This window comes from Egretta garzetta, unplaced genomic scaffold (assembly GCF_000687185.1).
Source record: "Egretta garzetta isolate BGI_Z169 unplaced genomic scaffold, ASM68718v1 scaffold138, whole genome shotgun sequence".
NCBI classification, from domain to species: Eukaryota; Metazoa; Chordata; class Aves; order Pelecaniformes; family Ardeidae; genus Egretta; species Egretta garzetta.
Window position 1 is genome coordinate 232,076 of NW_009260598.1, and position 25,552 is coordinate 257,627.

Sequence of the window (25,552 nt, forward strand, 5' to 3'; positions counted from 1 at the left end):
ATTTGTAATGAATGTGTCAGCCAAGCAGTGGTACTTTGTGCACCCGCTCACTTTGTGGTCCACGGTTGCTTTTTTCCACTGCAAGCCATGTGAGGTTGTGCTGCCTCAACTGATATATTAATAAGTCACCCAGAACGTGATAGCTGGATGGTGAGTCTGAGACCCTGTGGTCCACTGGACTGTTAAATCCCAATTAATATTGTTGTAGGCATCAAGGCTTGTATTAGGGTGATAACATTTCTTTCTGAAGCCTAAACACTGATCTGCTGGACAAACCATGGTGAGAAAGTGAAAAGATAAGAAAAACTTATCCCTGCAAATATTGGAACCCAAGAGCTTGCTTCAAGAATGTACTCTGAGAAGGATCATAGAAAGATTGGGCTTATGTTGTAAATTCTTTCCACGCAAAAGAGAAGTTGATGTTGTAGCATAACAGACATTAGTATTGATCATATAAGGATTAGATTTTCTAGTCTTTAGACGCAGCATGAAATAAGTGGGGAGGAGAGAGGGTCTTCATTGTTTTTTCCCCTGAGATTCTAAGCATAGGAAAAGAGCATATATGAAAAGTGCATAAATAATGTAGCTTAATGCTGCAAAATAATGTATGTAATAAACTGACAAGCTAATTAAACAATATGAAACGTTATTAGACATAAACCTTTGATTGTTAAAATCCTGTAAAATTTAATGTATTTATTGGTTTTTTCCTAAATATTTTTCTTCTAAAACTTACTTTTGGTAAGTTTATACCCTACAATAGTACTAAAAGAAATGTATTCTGTAGTTCTGAGACCCTTAAGCTATATTCTTGTGTCTGTGTGCAGACAAAAAGGGCCCTTTAAGACTCACTCAACATGAAAGTAACCTCTCTAGATAACCACGTTACCTTTTTCTTATTCTGTTCCTCCTTTGACATTTCCATTAAAGGACTTCTAATATTTTAACCTAATTCAGTCAATCTAAGCTATCCAAGCAGAAGCTGGTTTGTAATGAAAATGGGTTGCATTTATATCTATTCATTTGGTACCATATTATTTATTGCAGTCAGAAAAGCTTTGTTAATTCTTTGACTCTACCAGACTCTCAGGGGAATGGAGGTATTGGAGTTTTACTGCCAAAGATACTTTGTGAAAGGCAATTAACAAAATGTTTTATGACAGTGTCAGCAGTCTCACTTTCAGTCATTTGTCCTTTGATTGGATAGAGGCTTCATCCTTCTGTCTTAATAACCCTACTAAACCAGGAGTAGTAGTCAGAATATTGTATGAAACAAATACTAGGATTTGGCAATGGTGGAATTTAGTGCTGCAACTGAAAGAATTACCAGATACAGCAATTACGGTATCTAATTTTCATGCTGCTACTGTAGCAGAAACAAAGTAATGTAAATAAGTGAAGAGTTCCAACAGCGGGAACAGGTGAGAATCTCATCATCTCATTTCCACCTCCTCTCAAATTCTAGTCCCAAGGTTAGTACAGTCGTAGCCTTTCTCATGTTTAGTGTTCTGTCAGACTTGCTGTCTCTTAGCATTTGCCTTTAAAAAGGAGAAGAAAGTGGTAGTGTTTGTAATGTTTCACACGTGCAAATATCTTCTCAGTTTATTTGCCTTTGGGTAGTTACTCTGAGTAAAGATCGTGCATGAAGAATATCTAATAAGGCCTTGACGGCAGAGCTGTATAGGCTTGGCTTGACTGCAGTGTCTTGGGGCATTCAGGATGTCTCTTGAAGCCCCGACAGAGGAAGAGTTTGACTGTGCTTTCGTGGAGTGAAATTTATTTCTCAATTTCCTCTTTGTAATATATTAAAAAGCAGAATGTTCTTCTGAATTTTCTGAGATGAGTCTTTCTTCTGTTCCCATGCGCGATGGGCCTGCACATCTGCACTGCTCAGAAATGGGGGAGCAGAGGTTGAGCAATCTGTCTTGTCCTGTGCTTTCCTTGGCGCTCCCAAAGAGCCCAGGCAAGGTCTAAAGATAAGGCCCTAGATGATTGCTGAGTAGCTTCCTGGGAATTTTGCTGGAGCGTGCACTGTAATGTGTGGAAAATCCCAGGGACAATGTGAATTCAGTGTATTATTTAAACATTTGCTGTATGACATTTTATTTTTCGTTGATAACTTATGATCATATTTTTCCTCTTTGTTCCCATCTTCCCCCTTCTTTGTCCTTCTCAAGGTTGCATGTAACATTTTAAGTTCAAATATGCTATTGCGGCGCTAGCACCAGCAGAATGCTTTGGATAATGTTGCATAGCAACATAAAATTTAATTTGTGTCAAATGTTTTGGCATTCTCCTAATGTGAGGGTTTTTTTCATTCTTTTCTTTTTCACTTGAACTGCATTGTCATTGATTGGGGTGAAACCACTGGTACACTAGCACGCTGTGAAGATTGTTATAATAGAAGCAATGCCCGGTGTCCAAAGTTGTCTGGAGTTTTCATTTTTGTCTTGCAGTAATTTAATGCTCTGTCAGCCATAAGAAACCTGAAAGAAATGGTGTGTGAAAGGAAAATTTTTTCATTTCTGAACTTTTACGCAGCCTGGAATTATATTCTCCTCCTGTGATTACTCTTATTTCACACTCCCCTTGTGTTTGCAGTCTGTTTTCCAGTGACATAACTGCAACTACATTATCCATTGATTAACCAGGAAATAGAGTTTGGTAAATAGTCTTTTCCCGTTTCAACAACTATCAAACACCTTGTGTTTATAAATTAAGTATCTTTTCTAGCAACTGCCTAAGAAACCATTGTTTCAAATTTATTTTGAAGCAGAGCATTCTTGCAAGGAATATGGATGTTTTGACCATTTTGGGGGAGTGCCTGGACAGGGCTGAGGGGTGTGAATTTAAAGAATTAATGTCAGTTGAGATATATACTTAATTACCTGCCAAGAACATCCAACCTGTGAAAAATGAAGTAAAACAGATAAATGAATGTTTTACCTGACCACTGATGTAATTATCATAAGGATGGTAATATACGTGAGTAACAGAAGGCATAGCAACTTGACTAGAACGTTCTAGGTAGTTTGTCTATATGGGACTAGATGTGATTTGGTTCAAATGAAGGGGGGGCAGGGGGGAAGGTCTTTCTTTCCCATGGTAAAATACACTTTTAGTGAGTGCATTCTGGAGTATGGACTTCTAAGCTGAAGCTGTCATCTCAAATATGTATTTCCAGTGTTAAACTTACAGCTCTGTAACCGTTCAGCCAAAGGTGCAATAGGAGTATCACAGGGTGAGGGAGATAGCCTTGCATGTGTCAGCTTTACTGCCACTGCACGCAGCAGCATGCGGCGTTTTCAGTGTGGACTTTAACTGCCCGATGGGAGGTTGTAAGGAAGATGAAGTCATTTTAAGAGGTATGGAGAGGAAGGGGCGTTAATGGGAGGTTGTAGAAATGAAGCCATTTTAAGAGGTGTGTACCCATTACATGCAACCCATGCACCCACAGACACCCATTTCCCCAAAAGACATTTTGACTAGGTGATGGAAAACAATTTTTTGTCATGAGAGTGGTCAGACAGTGCAAGGGGTTGCCCACCAGAAAGGCTGAGGAACCTCTGTCCTTGGAGAATTGCGGCTCCCTTGGTTATCACACTCAGCAACCTGACGCAGATGCAAAGTCGGTTCTATCTTTGAAGTTGGTACTGTGTTGAGAGGGTGGCATCCCTGTTTTGAGCACCAGATGATCTCCAGAGGTCCCATTCAGCCCAAAGCATTGTATGATTTTTGGCTCATTCTCCAAAGAGTATCCAGAGTCATGGGCTGTTTTAAATCAGTCTGTAATGAACCCTGCATAGTCACATCTTTTCTAGATAATCTTGAGTTTCTTTCGGGACTTTTTTTAAATATATGAAGATCTGTGGTTGCACTGTAGGCATAATTTTAGTATTTCTGTTTTCTTTTGCTTTCTGTGCATAGAGAAGTTTTATAAGAATATATAAACAGGAAAGGATTTCTTTGGTAGCTAGCTTCGGTATGAAAACAGTAATTTTCCCCTCTCAACATGTAATGGATACAGGCGAGGAATGTGCTTAACCAAAATCTTTATCGAGGGCATTCCAAAGAAATATTTCTGATATCTTCTGTACAGATTGTTCCTACTTCTAGCAACTTACCATGAGTTCCAGAGCTTGAGATAGATTCTGCATTTCTAGTTGCTGTTAGAATTTCTGGTATCTGGAATTAAAGATTATTTTGACCATATCAGTTCAGTAGCTATGAAATACCTAAGTCCCTAACATAATCTGACACCATGGCTTATAATGGAATATCCAGTTTCCATCTCTCAGAATCATGCAAAAGATTTTTTTTCCTCTCAAACAGTGGCACACATTTCTATGTCTTTATCAGTTCTGTATATGTTTCATTTTTAAATTATTTTTATAAGAAGCAAGAGTGGAGATAAAATAACTGTTACCATGTATGCATTATAAACATATTTATTAATATGATAATATGCATTAAATTAGTTTCCTACATGCTATGAATACATTTGAAAATGGGTTTGTTGCCACTGATATTCCTTTGATGATGATCAAGTACATTTTTTTAATTGAAAGATAGAAATCATCTGGTGACACTTAGCTATAAAATTTTACGTGTCTGCATTTGTATTTTCACTTTTTATTCCAAAAACTTTTGGACTGATTTTTTTTTTTTTTTTTTTAAATTTAGCTAAAAAAAACTCTTTGCTTCCTGTGTTGCCATATAAGTAAATTGAGGAAATTAAGTAAATACTTAATGTGTCTGCGTCTTTTTTTAATGCTTTCTAGATTTAAACAACTTTTTATTTCATTTGAACAATGTTCTATTTCAAAGTATTTTGCATTCCTTGTGATTTTTACTGCCTTTTTAGATCATGTGCTGCAGTAATCAGCTTTCTTTTTAGCCTTGCTCAGTTTGATAATATTTCTAGAAACATTATTAATTTAAAATAATGATAAATATATTGATGAGATTTGCTAATGATACTGCTTTGCAAGGTCAATCATTTTAACAGAATAGAGAAACAGTGGAAGAAAATGGTATGGATTTACACATCTAGGCAAAATTTTTAATGAAATAGGGAGGTTTTTTTAAAGTTAAGGATAGCAACTGATAAAAACAAGTTGAAAGTGATACTGTGTAATCAGAGCAGTGACTCTAATACCAGTTCACAGTATGTAAGACTTGTAAAGAGAAGCAGATGTGAAGATACTTTACTCTATATGGTATACTTTGTCTAGTGCTTCAGTATCAGAAAAATGTTGACCAAACAGTTTTCTAAAAAAGGAGAGGGAAATAACGATAACACATTTTCTATACAGTTTTCAATTTATGGCAGTAATGCGAATGGAAGTGATAATGATTTGGAGGCTTGCAGTGCATAATAAAATCTTTTTAGAACCATTTCTTTTTTAAATCCTGCATTAACCAGATCAATTGTTATCAAAAGCGTTAGTACCAGTATGCCAGTATATTGATCTGAAAACAATGTCTGGGTTTGAATAGCATTGACTTAAGGCAGGAAAGTGCCTACATTTCCTTGTGGATGAAAAGAGCAAAAGCTTTATCTGCAAACTTCTGTGAGCAATCTTCAGCTCCCTCTTAATCCTGAACTTAAAGGCTCAGTGGTGTTTTGAGCAGTGCCAGCGGAGTGGAACGCTGGGTCATCTCATTTAGGACCTTTGTCATCTGTGGATCGGTGTGCCAAAAGTTAAGATGAAATCACCACTACTCTTGTTTTTGGCTTTTGAATTGAAAGCGCATCTATACATCAACACTGTGCTGTTTGCAATTGCTTTTTTAAATAATTGAGACTTGAAAAGACCTCATCAAAAGCCAGTTTCTTTAATTGTGGAGAGCGCTTTTATCTAAAAGACTTGCAGTATCTTTTACAATAGAAGCCTCTTAATTTCAGTTTTATTCTTTGTCCAGTGCTACATTCCAAAAGGGAAACACATTGGTTTGGTTATAAACAATAAAGAATGGTGTATGGAAAGTGGTGTGTCCCTATGGACGTTTTCTCACAGGAATGTAATTCTGCACCAAATCTCTTAAGAATTCTGTCACCGCTGCACTTAAGGAGATAACAGCAATAACCATTAAAACTGAAGTATTGCCATCTATTGTTAGGCTGTTGTTCCTGTTTTGACCCGTTATGCTCTTTCAAAACCATAGGTGGTTTCTTTTCCATCAACCTTTATTCTAATCTACTGTCTAAATATTTAAATAGAAAGCATATTGATTAAGAAAACATGGATGTCCCCATGAGTCCCATTCATGATACTTCTCTTATTTATGAAAACATACTTTTCAGCCCAACATTTTCATTTCTCTTCCACCAAGATCTGTTAATCACTTTATTCCCACTCTCCCTCTGATGTAGAAAAGTAAATACATTATCCATGCTTATTACTTGTAAAGAACCCATTAAACTGTTGCCATCTACATCCCTTTTGGCAGGTATTTCAGGTTTTTGCTCCAGTTGTTTGTTACTGTTGACCTTGCTCTTTTTGAAAACATTCTTTAGACAGTCAAACCTCAACTGCATTTCTCAAAGTGGTTTCTCTGTTAATTTTTATAGCTGATCTTAAGTGTGAGACTCCTAACTCTTACTGTTTCTGTTGTTTCTATAGCAACTAGATAGGTGGAGACACAGCAGCGTCGCTTTGCTTCCCATCTGGTGTTTTGTGTTCTCAGCAAAGGGAGAGTTTGAGGAAAATAGAGTATTAATTGGGATGTAATGGGCTCAGAAGTGTAGTCCTTGTTGAGTTACCTCACCCTTTACTAATGAGTGGGTTAATATTTTTAAGCAGTGCTTCTCAAACTTCCTTGAATAAAATTCAGTCCTCTTGGAAAGAGGCTATTTACTCTAAGCATGTGTCAGGTTTCGGTCTCTTAGCTTCTTGGGCCTTCTTGTTTTCTTCCACCTAAAACCCCATTTTCTTCATTGTGTGGACAGCAGTAAGATTTGTTTCAGGAACTAGACTGGTGCTGGATTCCCACTTATTAATCTGATTTTTGCAGCCGTCCAGTACTATATTATGTTAACTGTAATTCTGTAGTAGACTATAAAGTGACTATCTCAGAGTAAAATGTTTTGATGTCCTTAAAATCCTGCATATACCCAGAGATTAGACTAACATGTTCTCCCTTCTCCAAAGAGCAGAAGTTGTTTGCATTCCCTTCAGCAGTCCTCTTACCTCATGATGGAAATGTTCATTACCTACTTTCCTGAGGATCTCTGAAATAACCCAAAGTCTTTCCTTAGTCCATGAACACCTGAAGTGCCTTGGTGCCGCTCATTTAGCCAAGGCCCCGAGGAAGCACCCCTGCTCCACAAGGGTTGGGTTGGTTGCTCTCAGCTTGGCTTGTCCATCGTGATGCGTGATGACTCTGGGGAGGTGAGGAGTTTTACTTCACAGCATTAAAGCCATTACTGTATGAAACAGCCACAGAACATGTAGCCTATGTTTTAAGCTCCTCTGAAACTGTTTATTTTTATTAAATAAAAACTCTTGGGCAAAGGAGCTGGATATCATTTGTCTCATCTCAGAAAGATGGGTCCTATCAGGTTAGTGTTACTCAATGACTGGTTCAGCATACATTTGGTTGGAAATGCTTTCCTAACCAGAACAGCTCTGATTAGCAAAAGGAACTCTGAAAGTTCTTATCTTTTTTAGTAACTGATAACCAAGCAGTAATTTGCTTGTGTGGGAAATAAGAAGCAAGTTCAGGTGTGTTCTCCTTCTGACTTAAGGAACAGGTTTGAATGGAGACATCTCACCTCGCAGGAAGCTGCTGCAATACAAGCTGTTACTGAGCCACAGAGGTCTGCAGATCGGGGGGGGGGATTTCATGCCAACCATGAAACACGCCTGTCGTCTCCACGTTGGTGGTGGTGCCTCAGGAAAAGCACTTGCTCTTTTGGAAATAAGACTTAAGTTTGCAACTGTTTCACTTTTTATTCTTTCTCTGTTTTCCCTCTATCTCCCTGCTGTGACTCTCTCAGATTGAGAGATTCACCAGAGCTAATGGATGTGTAATCTTGTTAAGTTTATAAATCAGTGTGCTTCTCTGCTGGCTGCCTGAGCAGGGTTCTGATCCTCAGTGGATTAAATATTAGTACAGATTTAAATTTTAAATGGAACAACATCTCTTCAAAACATTCTGGCTTAAAAATACAGAAACGGGCAAGTTCATTGCTTCCATAGATTCTAACCTAGTGTATCCCCTGTGCGTATAGGGCCACGAAGTTGCTTAGGGGGTTGGGGTGTCTTTCTTGAGGCTGAAGGAGCTGGGAGTGTTTGCCTCAAGAAGACAAGACTAAGGGGGGATCTTACCAATGAGTATACATACCTGATAAGTGGGAGTAAAGAAAACTGAGCAAGACTCCGCTCAGGGCTGTCCAGTGACAGGACAAGAGGCAATGGGCATAAATTAAATGTACAAAAAAACCTTTTTTTACTGTGAGGGTGGTGAAACCCTGGAAGAGTTTTCACAGAGGGGCTGCGGAGTCTCCATTCCTGAGATGTTTAAAACCCAACTGGACTCAGGCCTGAGCAATCTGCTGTAGTTGACCCTGCTTTGAGCAGAGGGTTGGACTTGATGATCTCCAGAGGTCCCTTTCCTACTTGAATTATTCTATGAATATTGTGGTTTATGTCAGCAGATAAAATTTACTTTTTTCTATGAAGGAATTGCTGGTTGAAGAGTCTTGTAATATTACAGGCAAAATATTAATCTTACGAGAGGTTTTGTTTTGAGAATCCTGTTGTCTGCACTTAGATTTTAAATTTTATCTTAGTACACCTCCTGATGTTACCTACAGTTTATCTCTGACAATATAATTCTTCTATAGAAAAACTAACCTAGAAATCAGTGCAGTAACTACATTTTTATCAGCTCTGTTCACATGACAAATGCATTTTATAGTGCCTAAAATCCAATACTGAATGTAAAGGTCTATTGAAGTGGTTTTGATTCATACTCAACTCTCAATCAAGGTTGCTAGGCAGGATTTTAGGGAAGAATTTTGACAAGGAAACTGGGATTTTGCTGTCTTGGTTGGGACAATTTTAGCTATGTGATTTCTAACAGAGGGAAAGTGTAGTGTGAACCTGCATGTTTCCCTTGTTGCCTGGCTTCTAAATATGCAGAATGGGATAGTTCTGTTCTCAAAAATATTCAATTCAGGGTAATACATAAATGTAAAACCAGCGTTTGACCACTTGCCTCGAAGTGTTGATTTCTTTATCATTAAACATTAGCTAACAGCAAGCATCACATTCATCTTTCCTAGATTTGCTGGTAAGCATTTACTCAAGATCAATTAAAATAGCTATTGCATTCTCCAAGAAGGGAGTGCATATTCTCTCTTGAAGGGTTCCAGAAATATATTGGGGAATGAGAAGTCAGGGATGGTGTTAAGAATTATCCCGAGATTAAAAAAGGAGTAAAAGAGGCAATGGCATCTGGAGCAGGGTTGGAAAGGGAGGCTGTGGCTGGAGCCAAGGAAGAGGGAATGTCTAGCACTGGGGGTGAGGTGGGAAGGGAGAATGGCTTCCTGGGGGGAAGGAGAAGGAATAGGCTGGTTGGTTGGGGTTTTTTTCAAAAAAAGCTAAGGATTTGCAATTTTGAGCCAAATTAGTAACCCTAGTTTGAGTGTCTTGTTTCAGGTAAATAGTGGCAAGTGTTAGGAACTGAGAAATTAAATGAGATTCTGATGTTGGCTTTCTGGACATCACTTTCAGATTCTTGAACATATCCTGCTCGAGCAGACCTCTTCAGGCATTAGTGATTTTAAATGTAATTAATGTTTGGATGAACCTTCCAAAAATTCTGCTTTCAAATTGTTATGCATCTCTTCATTCAAATGACTTAATGTTTTCAATCTTGTTTACTTCTTCACAGCTGTTAACACAATGGGGGGAAAAGCTTCCAAGGAATGACTATTGATGTCTGAGGGAACTAAGATCTTAATTGCAGAACAATTGCCATGATGTCATGTGCAGATTTTATGTGGTGTTCACAAGCGGCTGGTTACAAACAACTGCAGATTGCATAAAATGCCTATAAAGATTTTGTTCTGCTTGTAAAGCTGCTGTCTACACTGTCAAATCCTTATGGATGTAGCTGTCTGTGTGTATTCCTGTTTTAAATGAATTCTCATAGCATGAAATCAACTTACTTTGTGGAAAAAAAATGCTTTTGCCAATGTGATTTTTATCATTCCGATACTAAAAAACAATCACAGCTCTAAAAATGTAGTTATATGTGATGATAACAAAAGCAAATCTGTGCATTTGCATACCAAGATTTGGCATAATTTTCAGTAAGTTACACTAGCAAAGGTAGTTAGCCTGGTATAAAATTTTCTTGTAGAAGAAAAACTCACCAATGAACGTGATCATTCTGGTAAAAGTGGAAATGCAAATTTAATTAAAGATTGTATTTCTTATTGTGAAATGTCAAAGTACTGTTTTTCTAATTGCGAAACTGGTTACTAGGGGTAAAAACAAAATGTCAGCAAAACGTAAAGGTATGGTAATTTTAGACTTGTAAGGGTATTTATAGAAATGTTTTCATTGTAAAATAAATGTACGTGGTTTTATTATTCTTGAAGATAGTCATAAAAGTCTGGTCAAGTAAATATTCTGCTTCTTGTTTTCCAGAAACCAGCAAACATTCTGGTAATGGGTGAAGGTCCTGAAAGAGGAAGAGTCAAAATAGGTAAACATTTTGAGAAAATTTCATTGTACAACTAAGGAATGACTTAAAAAATTGCATCTTCAGTGTAAGATAGAAGCAAATCTTCATTACTCTTTGAGTGTATGTATGCACAACATCTAGTTCAATTTTAAATCTCATTCACTGGGTTTATAAGCTTAGAGATTCCATACATATTATTAGACATTTATAAAGCTTGCCAAGGACATCTGGCAAGATAAAAGCATCTGTAAGAAACAAGAAAGTAATAAGCACAGAGAACAATGGCTATGGCCAGGGTTCTTTTGACTTCTACTATGCTTAGTATAACATTGTTACTTCTAAATTGTATTTGTTCTTAATTATTTTTATATAAATAACATCAATGCACGTGTTTGTAGAGCTCCAAAGGCTTGCTATGCAAAAGGTTATTCGGCATCAAGGTGGGAAACACATGTAACTGTGGTGATCTTTATCCAAATTCTAATTATTTGTGCAGATCATAAACCTCAGTTGTGTGGATAGAAACTTTTTTTAATAAAGCATGTGGCAATCATCAAGAAGTAGTAATATACTAGAACCTCTTTTCTATTAATCAACTTTTGTTGTATTTGAAAATGTTCAGCTAACCATTTTTGATTCATATGCTTGTATTAGTATGGGTAAGTGCAAGAAAATTATACTTGGAATTTTATAACTTTGGAAGCAGAAAGATTTAGGTGTAGTTCTGTAAAAGGTAAGCTTCAGACCTGGATTAAAATGTGTGGTTTTGAATACATACCCAAATTTTGTACTTTCCCATCTAGTATTTCTTAATGTTACTTACAAGTTTGTTTCTAGAGAGAATTTTTGAGTTATGTAAAATGAATGCTTACATTTAAAATACACCTGTGTAACAGTGTACACTCACTGATTTCATGAATTCACAGTTAAAATGTTTTCCTGATTCTGGAGTTTGTTCTTCCAAATAAAGTAGGAGGCATACTTTGAAAAATAGTGCAAAACAATCTGCACTGCAGTCATTTTGGTTTTGCACTTTGAGTAAATATATAGCAGCCACAAGGGCTCACCATCTTGTAAACGTATATAAAAATAAAAGAGAAAACGTGCATTAGAGACCTACTACTGTTGACTTTAATCAGGTTACAGTTCTATTTAAATAAACAGGCATCTGTGTTATGTGAAGTTTTACAGTACCATGAAGAAAACACTTTAAGTCAAACATTGTCTTTCATAGTCTTATTAAGTAAATGGAATTTAGCCTTAGATAAATTTGGCCCAGTATTGTTATGAGCAACTTGTTGCTTTCTTAGAAACTTTGATTTGTAAGTTTTAAGATTTTTGAGCTTTTGTTATAACTGCTTTTTGGCAATACTGTTAAATTCTGGTTTTTGTATTAAAATTTTAAATGTTCTTATGTTTGTTTTTTTTTTTTAATTCCACTACCCCCACAGCTGATATGGGTTTTGCAAGATTGTTCAACTCACCTTTGAAGCCATTGGCAGACTTGGATCCAGTTGTGGTGACATTCTGGTACAGAGCTCCAGAGCTGTTACTTGGAGCCAGGCATTATACAAAGGCCATTGGTGAGTTCTGTGTTAAGAACGAGATTTGCCTTTCAGTTTTGTAAAGGAGAGCAGCCTTACAGTAGATACGATGATCAACTGACCAGCTAGTTCTTTTCCTCAAGTAGCAGCAGATGGAGTATGATCCAATCCATAAAAAATTTAGTCCAGATTGAAACTTTGAGGACTGTGCTTTTATTTTTTCAGTAGGAGTTAAGGTTAATGTTAGACATTTTAAATATGTCATTTGGTTTTAAAATAAAAATATTCTTTGCATTGGTTTATTTTTTTTTCTATGGGCTCCGAAATTGCGTGAGCTATGGCGGTTAAAGTGGCATTCTTCTAGGGTGATTCATATCCAGATGCTTCCATGAAGTGTGTGGTTTGATAAGGAGAAGGGTGGTCTCCGGCGCCATGCGCAATCTGCAGCTCATTCACTCCCGACTACTTATGAAGCTCCATGTTCAGGAAATGTTGGTGGCCAGGCTCTTGTCTTCCTTCGTTTCCCCTTAGTAAGTTCCATAAGCACAATCAGGCTTGGTGCCTAGCTGTTTAGAGAATAAAAACACTGAGATACACAGGAGGTAGCCTGTATGCGAGATTAGGTTATATATTGATGAGCACTGCAATGGAAACAGTGTCCCTCTGTTAATGGGGTTAAATCATTCCTGTGTGTAGAGAGGTTGCTTTCTTGGGAGTTTCAGGCATTTTCCTGTTAGAGATCTTTTCGGAGATGCTCTGTGGGCCTTTTTCAGAGAGTTACAAGACACCGTGTTATACTAGCATCTCTGTTGAATGTTCGGTTCGGTGGACCAACACTTTAAGTCTCACAGTGGCTTTTTCAAATAACTCCTGTTTATCAACAATCATATACAGCAAAAGGTTCAACAAATGAATGAACTGTCACCTGACTTTGATGTGGACTTGCATTTCACATTTCTTCATTGCTCTTCTCTCCCATTTGGAATCCTCCAGTGCAGGAGCACCTGAGGTGGGCAAAACGCTGCTTTGTTGATCTTGACTTGAATGTGGAGGAGCTGTTAGGAAGGGCAGAAAGATTTCTGCATAGCTCTAGTGAGAATGCATACATTCAGCCTTGCGGGCAGGTAACATGCATTTCTCTCCTTGGACAAAGTTCGTCAGCATCAAAAAGTGAAAAAGTTGGGATTTATGTGTTCCTTTTCATCTGCTGAAATGGAAAACCGCTACTCTTCATATGACTATGTCCACTTTAGCAAGTAGTGTGGCACTATAGAGTGCATCCCTAAAACAAAAGGGTACTGAGCATCTGGCATCCACACTATAGGTGTTTTGGAGAAAGGGGAGTACTTCAGGCTTCCTCTGGCCTCGTCCAGTGGACTACTGCTCATTAGTGGCTGATGCACGTTTTTTGGTTTAGTTTCATCCCAAAGGAATTTATTTTGTGTGCTCTGATAGAACACTGCAGTGCAAGCTGAACTGGTGTATGTGTGGACAATCTGATCCATTTCAAAAGCAAACTCCTGGTCCAAAGTAAAATACTAATTGCAGATAGATTCAGTCAGGTTGAAAGGGACCTTAGGAGGTCTCTTGTCCATCCTCTGTTCAAAGCAGGGTCCATTCTGAATTTAGACCGGGCTGCTGAGGGATTTGTCCAGCCACGTGTTGAAAACCACTTAGAACAAAGATTCCACACCCTCCCTGAATGACCTGTTCCAGCGCTAAATCATGCTCGTAGTGAAGAATTTTTTCCTTATACCTAGCCAGAACTTCTTGTTTCAGTTTATACCTGTAATCTGTCATTCTCCTGTCATATATCACTGTAAAGAGCCTGGCTCCACTGTCTCAATCACCTGTCTGTAGGTACTGGGGAGGCTGGTCCTAGGTTTCTCTTCAATTTTAATGAGCCTGTGCCCCTCAGCCTCCTCTCCAAGAGCAGGTTCTCCAGCCTCTGACCATCTGGGTGGCTGTCCACTGAACTTGCCTCCAGGTTATCAAAGTCTGTCTTGTATTCAGGTCCCCAGAGTGCCCCAAATGTGGTCCTACAAGTGCTAAGTAAAGGGGAGTAATCACTTCTCTCAATCTACTGGCTGTGCTCCTGTAGATATGGCCAATACATCCTATTGATGCTGTTAGTCTTCATCACTACCTTGGTACACTGCTGGCTCATGTTTTGCCTGATGTCCACTGGAACCCCCACATACTTTTCTGGTTCTCCTGGTTCTCCAGCCAGTCAGTCCCCCACCTGAACCATTGCAGGGGGTTAGTCCATCATGGGTGCTGGACTTTGTCTTTGTCCTCATTGCATGTAATGAGTTTCCTGTGGCCCGTTTCTCCTGCCTGTCTAGTTCCCTCTGAATGGCAGCTCTACCCTCAAGCGTATCAACCGTTTCTCCAGTTTTCTGTCATCCATAACCTGATGGGGGGTGTTCCAGCTCTTCCTCCTTGGCATTAGTAAAGATACTAAGTTGGACATGTGTCATAGGCTTCAGTGGTACTTCACTTGTAATCAGCCTCCAGGTTAGAGTATAAACCGTTAACCACCATCCTTAGACCCTGATGATCCAGCCAGTTTTTCCTGAAGCCCAGGGCCTGTGTGTTCTGCTACTTGCCTTCACTACTCCACTGTTTCATGGTTGTTACAGCCAAGGGTGCCACTTGATTATCATAGCCCCAGCCAGTTCTTCCTGAGTAGCAGATCTGAAAGATAACACATGTAGTATCCGCATGAAGAAACTTACCCCAACGTCTTCCAGTAACTTTTGCAAGGTCTCTGGGGTGACCGTTTGTATCCTGTTTATTCTCTGTGGTGCTACAGAGTTTGTTCACCTCCTCCCACAGCTCCTTTTGCTGGTGACTCAGTGCCCCCACCAGGGTGTATCTCCCACTGTGCGGACAGCGTCACCCTGCAGCCTGAGTCCTGGGTGACAGCACCCTCCCTCTGGAGCTCTGTCTCGGTTGAAGCCTCTCGTTCCTCAGGCTGTCTTCTCCAGTGGGTGCTGGGGATGGACCCTTGAAGTGCCTCTCCCAAGGCTGTGGCACAATCCCATGGTGTCTGAAGCAGACTCTTAGGGCCTGCTTTGCGTCTGCCACCATGCAATCTGGGATGCTAACTTCTAAAGTCTCTTGTTTGCTGTACCCTGTAGTGGGTGAAAACGGTTACTAGAAGTATTTAAAGAAAATACCACAAGATTACCTTAAATGCCTGTAAATTAGATGCTTAAACTGCCCTGACTATGTTGATGTTGTGAAACATGGGTGTGAGTGGACCAGATTACTGAGTGACCTGCATGCGTGGGACTGGGAAGTTACCTGAACTGACAGTTAGCTGTTCTTGATAGATAGCATATTGTTTGCAGATTTAGCTGAGTGATATGTACCATTATCTCAGGATATCTCTTTGAAGCATGAATTAGTATAATGCTGTTGGTTTTTTAATTATGTCATAAATTAGTTGGTTCTTGCCCTGAGGGATCTGTAGTCTGTACTAAAACACAGACAAGGAGTCCCTGTGAAACTCTAGAGGATGATCCTGCTTCAGAGAGATCTGGTTTTGCTAGTAGTTTATTATTTCTGTGGCTTTTGTTTCTTGTGTCAGACCCACACCAGTGAATCCCCAGGAAGGGTGTGAACGGGTCATGTAGTGCCTGGTGTGCAGTGGGAATGCTGAGGGCACTCAAAACGGTTTGAGCAGCAAAGAAAAAAAATATGGAAGTGAAAACAAGGGAAGTTGCAAGGTGAGATTCGTAGGCTGACTGAGGGATTAGAGGAGGATGTGACCGAAGAGAAAAGACTAAAGGTACCTGGAGGTGATGTACGTGCAGCTTTAAGGCAAAGGGGAGAAGTAGGTAGCAAAATGACAGTGGTGGTGATCATGCAGTTTGAGTCCAAGCTTGTGTTTTCCTTCTAGCATTATGTGCACTTTATAAAAAGGCAATCCTAATGAGCTAAGCATGCTAGTGAGATTTTAACTTGAATGCTAATGTTCTTGACAAAGGACGGAAATCTTGAAGCTCTCTCTTAAATCTCTGTGCAAGAAATATAATTTCGACTGTCTTAATATGACATAATTCTTGGGAGACCTAATGTATTGCTTTTAGTAATAACTCATAAATTCTATAAGATTCTCATTTAACTGCTCTTCAGTTTGAAATAATAACTTAGAAGAAAGTTGATTAGACATAGCAATTCATGAAAAAGGAAATGACAGGCTATTTAGTATAGCTGCTTATTTTCCATAGCTATTTTGTCATGCCTTTTATATAAAATACAACTTTGTATAATTAGTAAATATCAATAAAATCGGGCTAAAAGCGATGTCCTGCCAGCTTTAGTCTATTCTCTTCCAATTCTGTCATTGTGAGAAATATTTTTGTTTGAATTTACTAGGAATGCATTGTCATCATTCTCTACGGCAACACACTGCATGTTGTCCAACAGTTGCTACATAATTCAGTTTGCTTAGATTTTTACTGGCTTAGTCTTGATTTTATTGCATTTTAAATATATTTTCTGTATTCTGTATCTAACACTCTCTACCTTAGCTTCACATATCATGTTAATTATTAGCAGTGTATTCATAATATCCTGGGCGCAGTCTGCTGTAGTGTCCAATTTGGTTTTGTTCTTTTAATAATGCCTTTAGGTATGCTTGCTTGCATATAAGTAATTCTCATACATGAACAAAGAATGAAATAGAATTTGACTTTTGTCTCACTCGGGACTTTTGTCTTTGTTTTCTGGACCTGATCTTAAGTTACATTTTGCGGGTTTAACTTTGGGTAAAAAATTGGACTAAATACAGTCTGTTTAGAAAGAACTATGCATTACACAAACCACTATATAAGTAATTTCTTTACTTTAGAGGTAGTTTTACAGTGCCATTTTCCCCTTTATTTAATTTGTTCCTCCATAGTAATTAAATAGTCTACTTTTCATTTATTTGCTTGCAGAACAAGTAGTTGTTCGTCATGTAGAGTACATCATATTTTAAGGAGACACAGGAGTCAGGAAAATACTGTTGCTGGAAAACAGAAATAGCTTTTGCATTCTGAATGTTGAAAGGATAGTAAAAAGCCCATGTTAGGGTTTCATGGGGAATAATATTTAGTTTCCTGAACTGTGAACGTTTATAATCTAAGCCCTACTTGTTAATAAAGTTTCCTATATAATCTGCTACTATAGTTACAAGCAACTAACTTAAACAGATGAATACAAACTGGCAAAATGGTGGTGTAGAAGCCAAAGGTCACTTTCTGTTCTGTTACTACAATATAAATCTGTACTAAATTTATTGTAGCTTGTGGAAGTTGGTCTGCATTTCCAGCACCATAGTTTAAAAGCAGAATCTGTTCTCATGTATTCATCAGATCCTAATACTCTAGAAAAGAAGCAAAATATGCAAGTAAAGGTAACTCAAGCAAGCTTCAGGTGCAACCAGGTAACTGCGAAAATGTAAAATGCTTACAATCATGGAAACGTTAATAAAATTACAGAACTTTTAGAAAGTGTCCAGCACAACAGAAAATGCCTTTATACTCAAAATGCTAAAGAAACCAGATTGAATTAAGCGGCAAGATACAGTGCTGCTTTCATTGATGGGCAAAGACTTCTGCTCTGTAATTTTAAGGAAAGTAAAGGAAATGACTGTGGCAAAATGAAGGAAAAGGTAAGCTGGCTTTCAGCTGGAAAGGAGACATTAATCAGATTTTTTTTTTTTTCACTCTGGGAACATCAAAATAGAAAAGAATGTTTTAGTAAGTAAAGTGAGTAGTAACAACTTTTCATCATAGGTTTTAAAGAAAGTGTGTGGCAGTCTCTACTGTGATTCATTCTGGGCATCTTGTAGCATAATATCAAGGAAATAGCATGATTAAAGCTTGTTTCTTATAAAGTCGGAGCTTGTATAGTTAGCAGTGCTATCAAACAAGAACATGTTATCTTACCTCTCTTTACCGTTTGCCTTAATTGAAAAAAATAGTATATTTGATAAGTGGCATCAGATGGCTTATGGCATTTTAGGTGGTTTGGATTTTGCTGGCAAAAGAGTCCTTTAGAGTGATCATTCAACCACCCCATAAGCCAGGCTAAAACACTGTCCTGCACCAAAAAAGGATGGGATTATTTATTTTTAAAAAATAAATCTGAGAGCCCGAGAAATCTCTATTGCTTAATTACCTTTCCTTATTTGTCTAGATCAAAAATGTCAGCAATGGCCACGTGGCAACTGCATTTACCAGCCCAAACAAGATTTAGGTATAGAGAAACTGTAATTTAAAGCTTGGGCAGCGCACTGTCACCTCATTCTATTTCCAGACTAACATATGGTTATGGAAGCTGGAAACGTGTGAAAGGTATAAGCAGATACCAAAATGCCTTTGAAAGCAAATGTCACAGGAAAATATTAGGTGTATCAAAGGGAATGAATTTATAATGAATGCTGGGATCTGTCAGAGTTTCAACAACTCCATTTGACTTTACGCAGGAAAAAAGGAGAGGGAAGTATCTGGGGTGTATTATGTAGGATTTAGGATGGAAATATGTGCATATGTGTTCCATATTGCCTATGCAGCGAGTCCCACACGTTTCGAGTGCATCAGATGTCCTTAGTGTACGTGCACAGATTGTTGGCATGCTGGCCGGGCTGTGGGGCCTCTGGAAATCTTGGACCGATGCCTAAAGCTCTTCTGGTCTCTTGTTCTGGGAGGGTTGGGGGGAAGGAGGAAAAATAAGACCTATCTGGAAAATCTGGTAAACCAGATGTTACAGATGGGGCCAACCAGAAGATTGAAAAGTCCTTAGGAAAAGTGCACAGTGCAGGTTCCCCACCTGTGGTCTGTGGAGCCATGGGAGTATGGGGTCAGCTTCTCTTTGTTGCATAGGGATCCACATTCCTGTTTGTTAGAGATTTTGATTTGAGGGGAAGGGCTGGTGGAAAAATGAGAGAAGTTTGGAAAATAGTCATTTATGCGCTCTGAAAAGAAAAACTCAGGCTACAGCAGGAAGGGAGCCTTGTTCATGCCCTGGGCAATGTTATATGACATGAGAAGTAATTGGATTCAGATGATATTTTGTGGTAAACTTATTTTGGCATGTGGTAAACTTTCTTCATTTTGATTATCGCAGTTGTTCTCATGCTTTTTCTGAGAGGCAAAATATTTTAATACCAAAGATTAATTGTTACTCTCTTATCTAGTTATTGCAGGTGCTGGATAATTTACTGCTGTTTTTTCCTCTTGCTTGACAGTGATCTGTGAAATACTATACATGTTTCTTCTTTTTTTTAAAAAAAAAAAAAAGCATTTGCTGTGCTCTACAATCTTATCACTGCAATCACCTAAGAAATGTCAAGTTTTATAAAGGATTATTAGGTCACTTAAACAGAACATTTTAAAGCTATGTTAATTAGTATTTTGGGAAACTTGAGATGCCAACAGCAACTCCAGGAATATCATCCACAGGATTGTTACACGCTTCAAAACATTAATTGTTTTGAGATCTGGCATACTAGTTCCTGATGACTTCTAACTGCTCTGGTGCTCTTGCTTCTCAAATATATTGATGTCTGGAAATGAGCTAGTAAAGCTGGTGGCCGCTGTCGACTCTGAAGAGTCTGAGAGGTGTGTTGGAGGATGTACTAGTTAAATAAGAGAATGACAACAGTGCAGTGGGTTGTAAAACCAATGGAGGTACTCTAATGCCGGGCGGACAGTAAAGTTTTATCTCTTAGAACAGTAAGCTGGGTCTCAGGAGACTTGGATTTAAATAATGATTCAGTCCCAAGTGTTGTATGTAGCTTCCAGCATGCCATTTAATCCATCCTATGTGTTTTTTCATTATCTGTGAAGTGGGGATGCTACTTAATGGTATCGTCCTGAAGATAAAGTCAGTTAATGGTAATAGGGAGCTCCAGTACAAGTGTGTTACGAATTATTTTTAACTCAGTGAATGGATTAATTTGCCTGAGAACCTGGGATGTCACTTAGCATCTGCAATTAGCTTGAGAAATACACATATTGGACATTAAAAAAGAAAAGGAAAACAAACCCACTGAATCTTCAGTCACAGCTAGACTCTGCTAATTGTCGTGATTTAGATTGCTCTGTAAATTAATCTGTAAACTTCCACTCATGGTCGCCGAATATTTTTTCATATGTCTGTGATTCTTTCCTCTTGTGAAACATATGAAGGGAAGAACCGGGTGCTTTTGCATCTTTATTTAATATTTTGGCAGATTTGCTATTGCGTGATGATTACTGTGACTTACTGCACCTGGATTATTTCAACAGGAAAAATAAAATAACATAAAAATACTCAGAAGGCAGAATATTCTCTGTGGTAATAGCTTTGTGATTAAAAACCACTTTGAACAAGAGGTGCCTTCAGAAATCCATCTATGCTTAGCCCCATGTACATCAAAAATCGTCAGTGATTTGTGGGCCAAAACCCCCTCCCTGCCGGTAACAGTCTCAGTTCCATGTCTTTTTCCTTCTAATTATTTTTCCCTCAGAGCACCAGTTTCATGTTCACCAGTTTCATGTTCTTTCCAACTGTTAATAACTACAGGGCCTCTTACATGAGCAAGTTTTTCCTTCTCTAGTGTCTCACTGACTTTGCCCTTTACCAGGCAGATGAGCTTTGCAGCAGCAGGATTGATTCTCTAACCTCCCAGAGCAACCTATGCTGTGAGCTTAGTTAAAAAAAAAGATTTAGGGAAGTAAGGCAGGAGTTCTTCTTGCAATGTCTGTCATAGCCCAGAGCAAATAATGGATCGTAATGTGGCAATGGAACATGAATGATGACATGAGAAAGCAAGACTCAGCATTTGGAGAAGGTTAGGAGATACATTTTGCCCACTTTCTCATCGCACTCAATTCCATTCTGTACATGTCAGTTGGGATGTATTGTGATTCTTTGGGATATACTGCAAATACATTGTTCCTTTCATATATAAGCAGGTGAATGGTTTGGTGCAGAGTTGAACTTGCATCTTAGAGATGTTTGACTTGGTTTTATTTTTTAAGGCTTCCTGTACAAAGCAATGGACTGAAGGCTGATTTAATTTTCTTAAATGAAATGTGAGGTTGCCATTTAAAGATCCAAAAGGTGATCTGTTACAAAACCTGACTCCATAAACACTTTACCCTGGCTAACTAGTGCAGTAATGAAGGCTTTCAGTGTGCTCTATTTGCCATATCTAAAATGTTCACTCACTAAAGTTGGTTTTGGTTGAAAACCAAGTACCTACTATCATAACAAGGTGCATACTCCTGGTGCAGAGGAATTTTTTTAGTTAATCCATCAGTTGGATCTTCAGGCACAATTATTTCAGCGATATCAACTGAAGCTTTCAACACTAGAGCACTGATTCAGTAGAATGACTTGTTCTCAAGGCAGGTGGGATTGTTTCACAAGTAGACTTCTTGGCAATAGCTGTGACTGACAGCAGAATTGCATTTCATAGCACTTCATTTCGTTGCCTATCCAATGGATAAGCTTATAATTATGTGGGAGTTATTCTCAGTGCCTTATTAGAAATAGCTGTAAGGCTGACCCCCTTAGTAGAGAAGTGCTAAAATATTGTAAAGCGCTCTGTTTAGAAGGATGAATAAGCCTCTCTGTGCTAAGAGGCAAGATTTCTTCATGTGCGTTCATCTCTCTTGACTAAAATAAGGTAGGCATCAAAAGCTTTAATAACTCCCAGAAAAGGCTGTCATGGCTTGTGAATTGGAACAGACCAGTAAAGTACTCTTCACACATGTTCCTTGTTATAACTTAACCTACCAGATAGCAGGCCTTTTGCTCACCTTATGTTAACTCTGAAGGTGTTGACATGTTGGACCTAGTAAAAAGTTGTAATAATTAATGGCAGAAGCCAAGTGAGAGCACACAACAGATTACAAACGCGTTGTCCCTCTTCATTTAGCATGGAGTTAACCTCCAAAGAGCTCTGTTGTCTACAGAAAAGCTGTTTTGTTAAAATATTCTGCATTTAATTAGGAAAAAAGTGTATTTCCCTTTCAGAGAATATGTACTGCTCACTTCTCATTTACTACAGTTCAGGAGAGCACAGAAAATGGCAACAATTCTCTAATATGCTGTGCTATTTGTACAGTATAGACTGTACAATATTGGACACTTACCTGCAGTGATGGAATAAGATGGGGGAAAAAATGGAGGAGGAGGGGGGAAATTAATGATAAAGCACCATAATTGGTAATCATGAGTTCCTGGCTTTCCAGTCCTGTGATCAGATGATACTGTCAATCATTTTTTTTCATATGCTAAAGTGAAAATGCAAAACTGTGGATGTTCCCCGAAAAGCTTTGTAAATACCATTTTACCAAAGAGTGGCATATCCTGCCTGTTCCCAATTCTTTGATCGTTACAGGAGGGAAATGGTAACAACTTCTGGATTAGACCTGCCTAATACTTCGCAGTATAAGAGAGACTTGCGACCTTTGCAATGAGAAGCTTTCCTACTTCCTTTACTTGCTGCAGTTGTTTGATATTTGGTAGGGGGAAGTAGCCCTGAGGCTACAAAGCTGCCTTTTGTGTCACCCATTACATTCCTCGTGCTTTTGATGAGTTGTCACTGAAAGAACATCTTTTTCTTTTTACTGTTGTTTCTGTGAAAGGCTTTGGCAGCCTGCCAGAGTACCTCTTGGACCCTCTGAGGTATAAGCACTGCTGTTGCTGGAACAAAAGTAGCAGTACGTTCTTTACTACATCTTGGAGATGGTGGAGTTGGCATAAAAATAATAGCCCTCTGCCATCTCTGACGCACCTGAAGGCTTAGGATTAGGGAGAAAAGGAGGCTGTAACACACTTTCCTTGCCAGAACTCAGTGCTTGTCCCAGCGACCTAATTCCCTGCCCTGAAGGGACATCACCTGAGGCTCGAGCCCACCCCAGTTTCTGGAAGAACAACCAAGATAAGAGAAGAAAGAAGATGGAACCATTCTGCATTCATGCAGCCATTACTCTATCCTGTCTCTCCAGGATGTTAGCCTGCTCTACTGCTAGCTATGTAGCTAATCTGTAGTTTATACAGTAGTCTTGGAGACACAACTGAAGAGCTAAAGAATTACGGATGAAAACGTGGTATATAGGATTTGGTATATAGGGGAGCGGGGTGGGGGGCGAGTATTTGGGAAGACAGGCACTGAAAATCCTTATGAAAGCAGTATAATGTTGGTAAAAGTTTAATTCTTGTGCTCTGTGGTACAGTTGTGACATTTTCCCTGCCTTGAGGATTCCTGCCTTCTTCAGTACATAGGCTGCGCAAGGAAAATACAAGGTTGCATATAGAACCATAAACCTGGAATTTCTAAATTTTTGTATGTGAAGTCCTGTAAATTGAAGATTTAAGTTCTTTAACAGGGTTTCTTTGTTTGCAGTCATATTTTTGCTGCATGAGAGGACTACTTAGGGCCTCTGGTCCTATTGCCAGTCCCTGTATTAAATCTATTATACCTGTGTTTTCAAGCTTACTACAGTAATTTAAGTGTAATGTTGCAAGCTAGATAATGTCTCTAATGCACAGCAGAAGTCTGAAATCATATGATCCAGGATTTTCATGTTATGTTGATATGATGAACAACATAAATTTAGGTGGGAAAATAAATATTTTGACAAGCTACAATAGCTCTGTTTAGAGAGAATGAAGAAGTTCTGGCCCACTAAAAGCCCTGTAGAAAATTACAGTTATTTCTGTGAACTCAGAATTTCAGTAAAGATGCTTCAAAATTTTTAAAGGTATAGTAACTGAAATTAGTAAAATTCTTAGTACAACCACGAGAAAAGGGCAACTCAGTTTAAAAGGATAAGTTGGAGGCATACAGGTAAAAAAAAGCATGAGCAGAATAGATTTCATGACTGATTTGAATTCATATGGTTTTGCCTTTAAAAGTTTTAAATTATCTTGATTCCACATTGTGGCACAGGAGATTACGCGCTCTTGAAATAAAACATCAGTCTTGGATGCACATTTGGCTGTGCTCATCTTTCAGATTACTGAGAGGTATTTTTACTGTCTGCAGAACATTCATCTTTCTGGCTTTATAGTATAAACTTCTGTTCTTCAGTCAAGTTCTGTTGAGACTGTTTGTTAAAGATCAGTAAACATTGCCTAACTTACGAATGAGTGATAGCAAATTCCTGACCCTTAGCCCACTGACACCATTTTTTGCTTCCCCTTGAAAAGCCTGTCACATGTAAATGTTTGACCCCATTCTCAGTTCTTCATAGAAGGTGTCCAACTTAAAAGGCTAGTAACCACTTCTTCCTTGACCTTCTGTTTGGCTGACTAAAGTTTAAATAAAGCATGTAAAAATTGAGACCCTAATGTACGAAAGGGAAGACCCTTCCCTTGTGTCTGTGTGTGCTAGCAACAGGTATGTTCTAGTCACTGTGTCAGACCAAAGAAATGAGAAATTCACCTTTAAAGGTATATTATTTTAAATCTAATTTCTAGGCATTTAAATCCAGTGTAAAAATGAATAAACTCTTTTTCTATAGTATCTCAGTGACAGGCCAAGGGGCAATGTGTACAAACTGAAGCATAAGAGGTTTCAGTTGAACATGAGGAAGAACGTCTTTACTTTGAGGGTGACAGAGCACTGGAACAGGCTGCCCAGGGGGGTTGTGGAATCTCCTTCTCCGGAGATATTCAAAGCCCGCCTGGACGATGTCCTGAACCTGCTCTAGGTGAACCTGCTTTAGCAGGAGGGTTGGACTGGATGATCTCTGGAGGTCCTTCCAACCCTTGCCATTCTGTGATCTCTATGCTCCTAGGTCACTGTGTATAAAGATTCCAGATAAGTTTAGAATCTGCTGCTGTGCTCAGCATCAGAGGCAAGGGGTTTTTTTTGTAAAGAGGTTATACCTTTTCATTAGATCAACTGACATTTATTTGAAAAAAACCAGACATGTTCTGTTGCAGAACCACCTTTCGGCTTTTGAGTATGTTGGCATATTTGTTGTCCTTGCCTTGATTTTCACCAGTGGAGGTTTAGATTGGACATTAGGAAAAATTTCTTCACTGAAAGGCCTGCGAAGCATTGGAATGGGTTGCACAGGGAAGTGGTTCAGTCCCCATCCCTGGAGGTATTTAAAAGATGTGTAGATGTAGTACTAAGGGGCGTGGTTTAATGGTGGACTTGGCAGCGTTAGATTTACGGTTGGACTTTGATGATCTTAAAGGTCTTTTCCAACCTAAATGATTCTATGATTTGAAAGATGTGGTGAATCTTATATAAACATTGTAGTGCTTTATAGGTGACCTGGATTGCCTTTTTTGAGCTAAGGCAG

At 38.6% G+C, this 25,552-nt stretch overlaps 1 protein-coding gene across 1 annotated transcript in view; it reads left to right on the forward strand.

Annotated features, from left to right (window-relative positions):
• The window catches only part of CDK19 (cyclin dependent kinase 19), a 112,336-nt gene that overhangs the window by 61,090 nt on the left and 25,694 nt on the right, over nt 1-25,552 (forward strand). The window contains exons 5-6 of the mRNA XM_035900294.1: nt 10,665-10,722; nt 12,153-12,284. Of these exons, the coding sequence (XP_035756187.1) occupies nt 10,665-10,722; nt 12,153-12,284 (190 nt within the window). The remainder of the gene's footprint in view (nt 1-10,664; nt 10,723-12,152; nt 12,285-25,552) is intronic.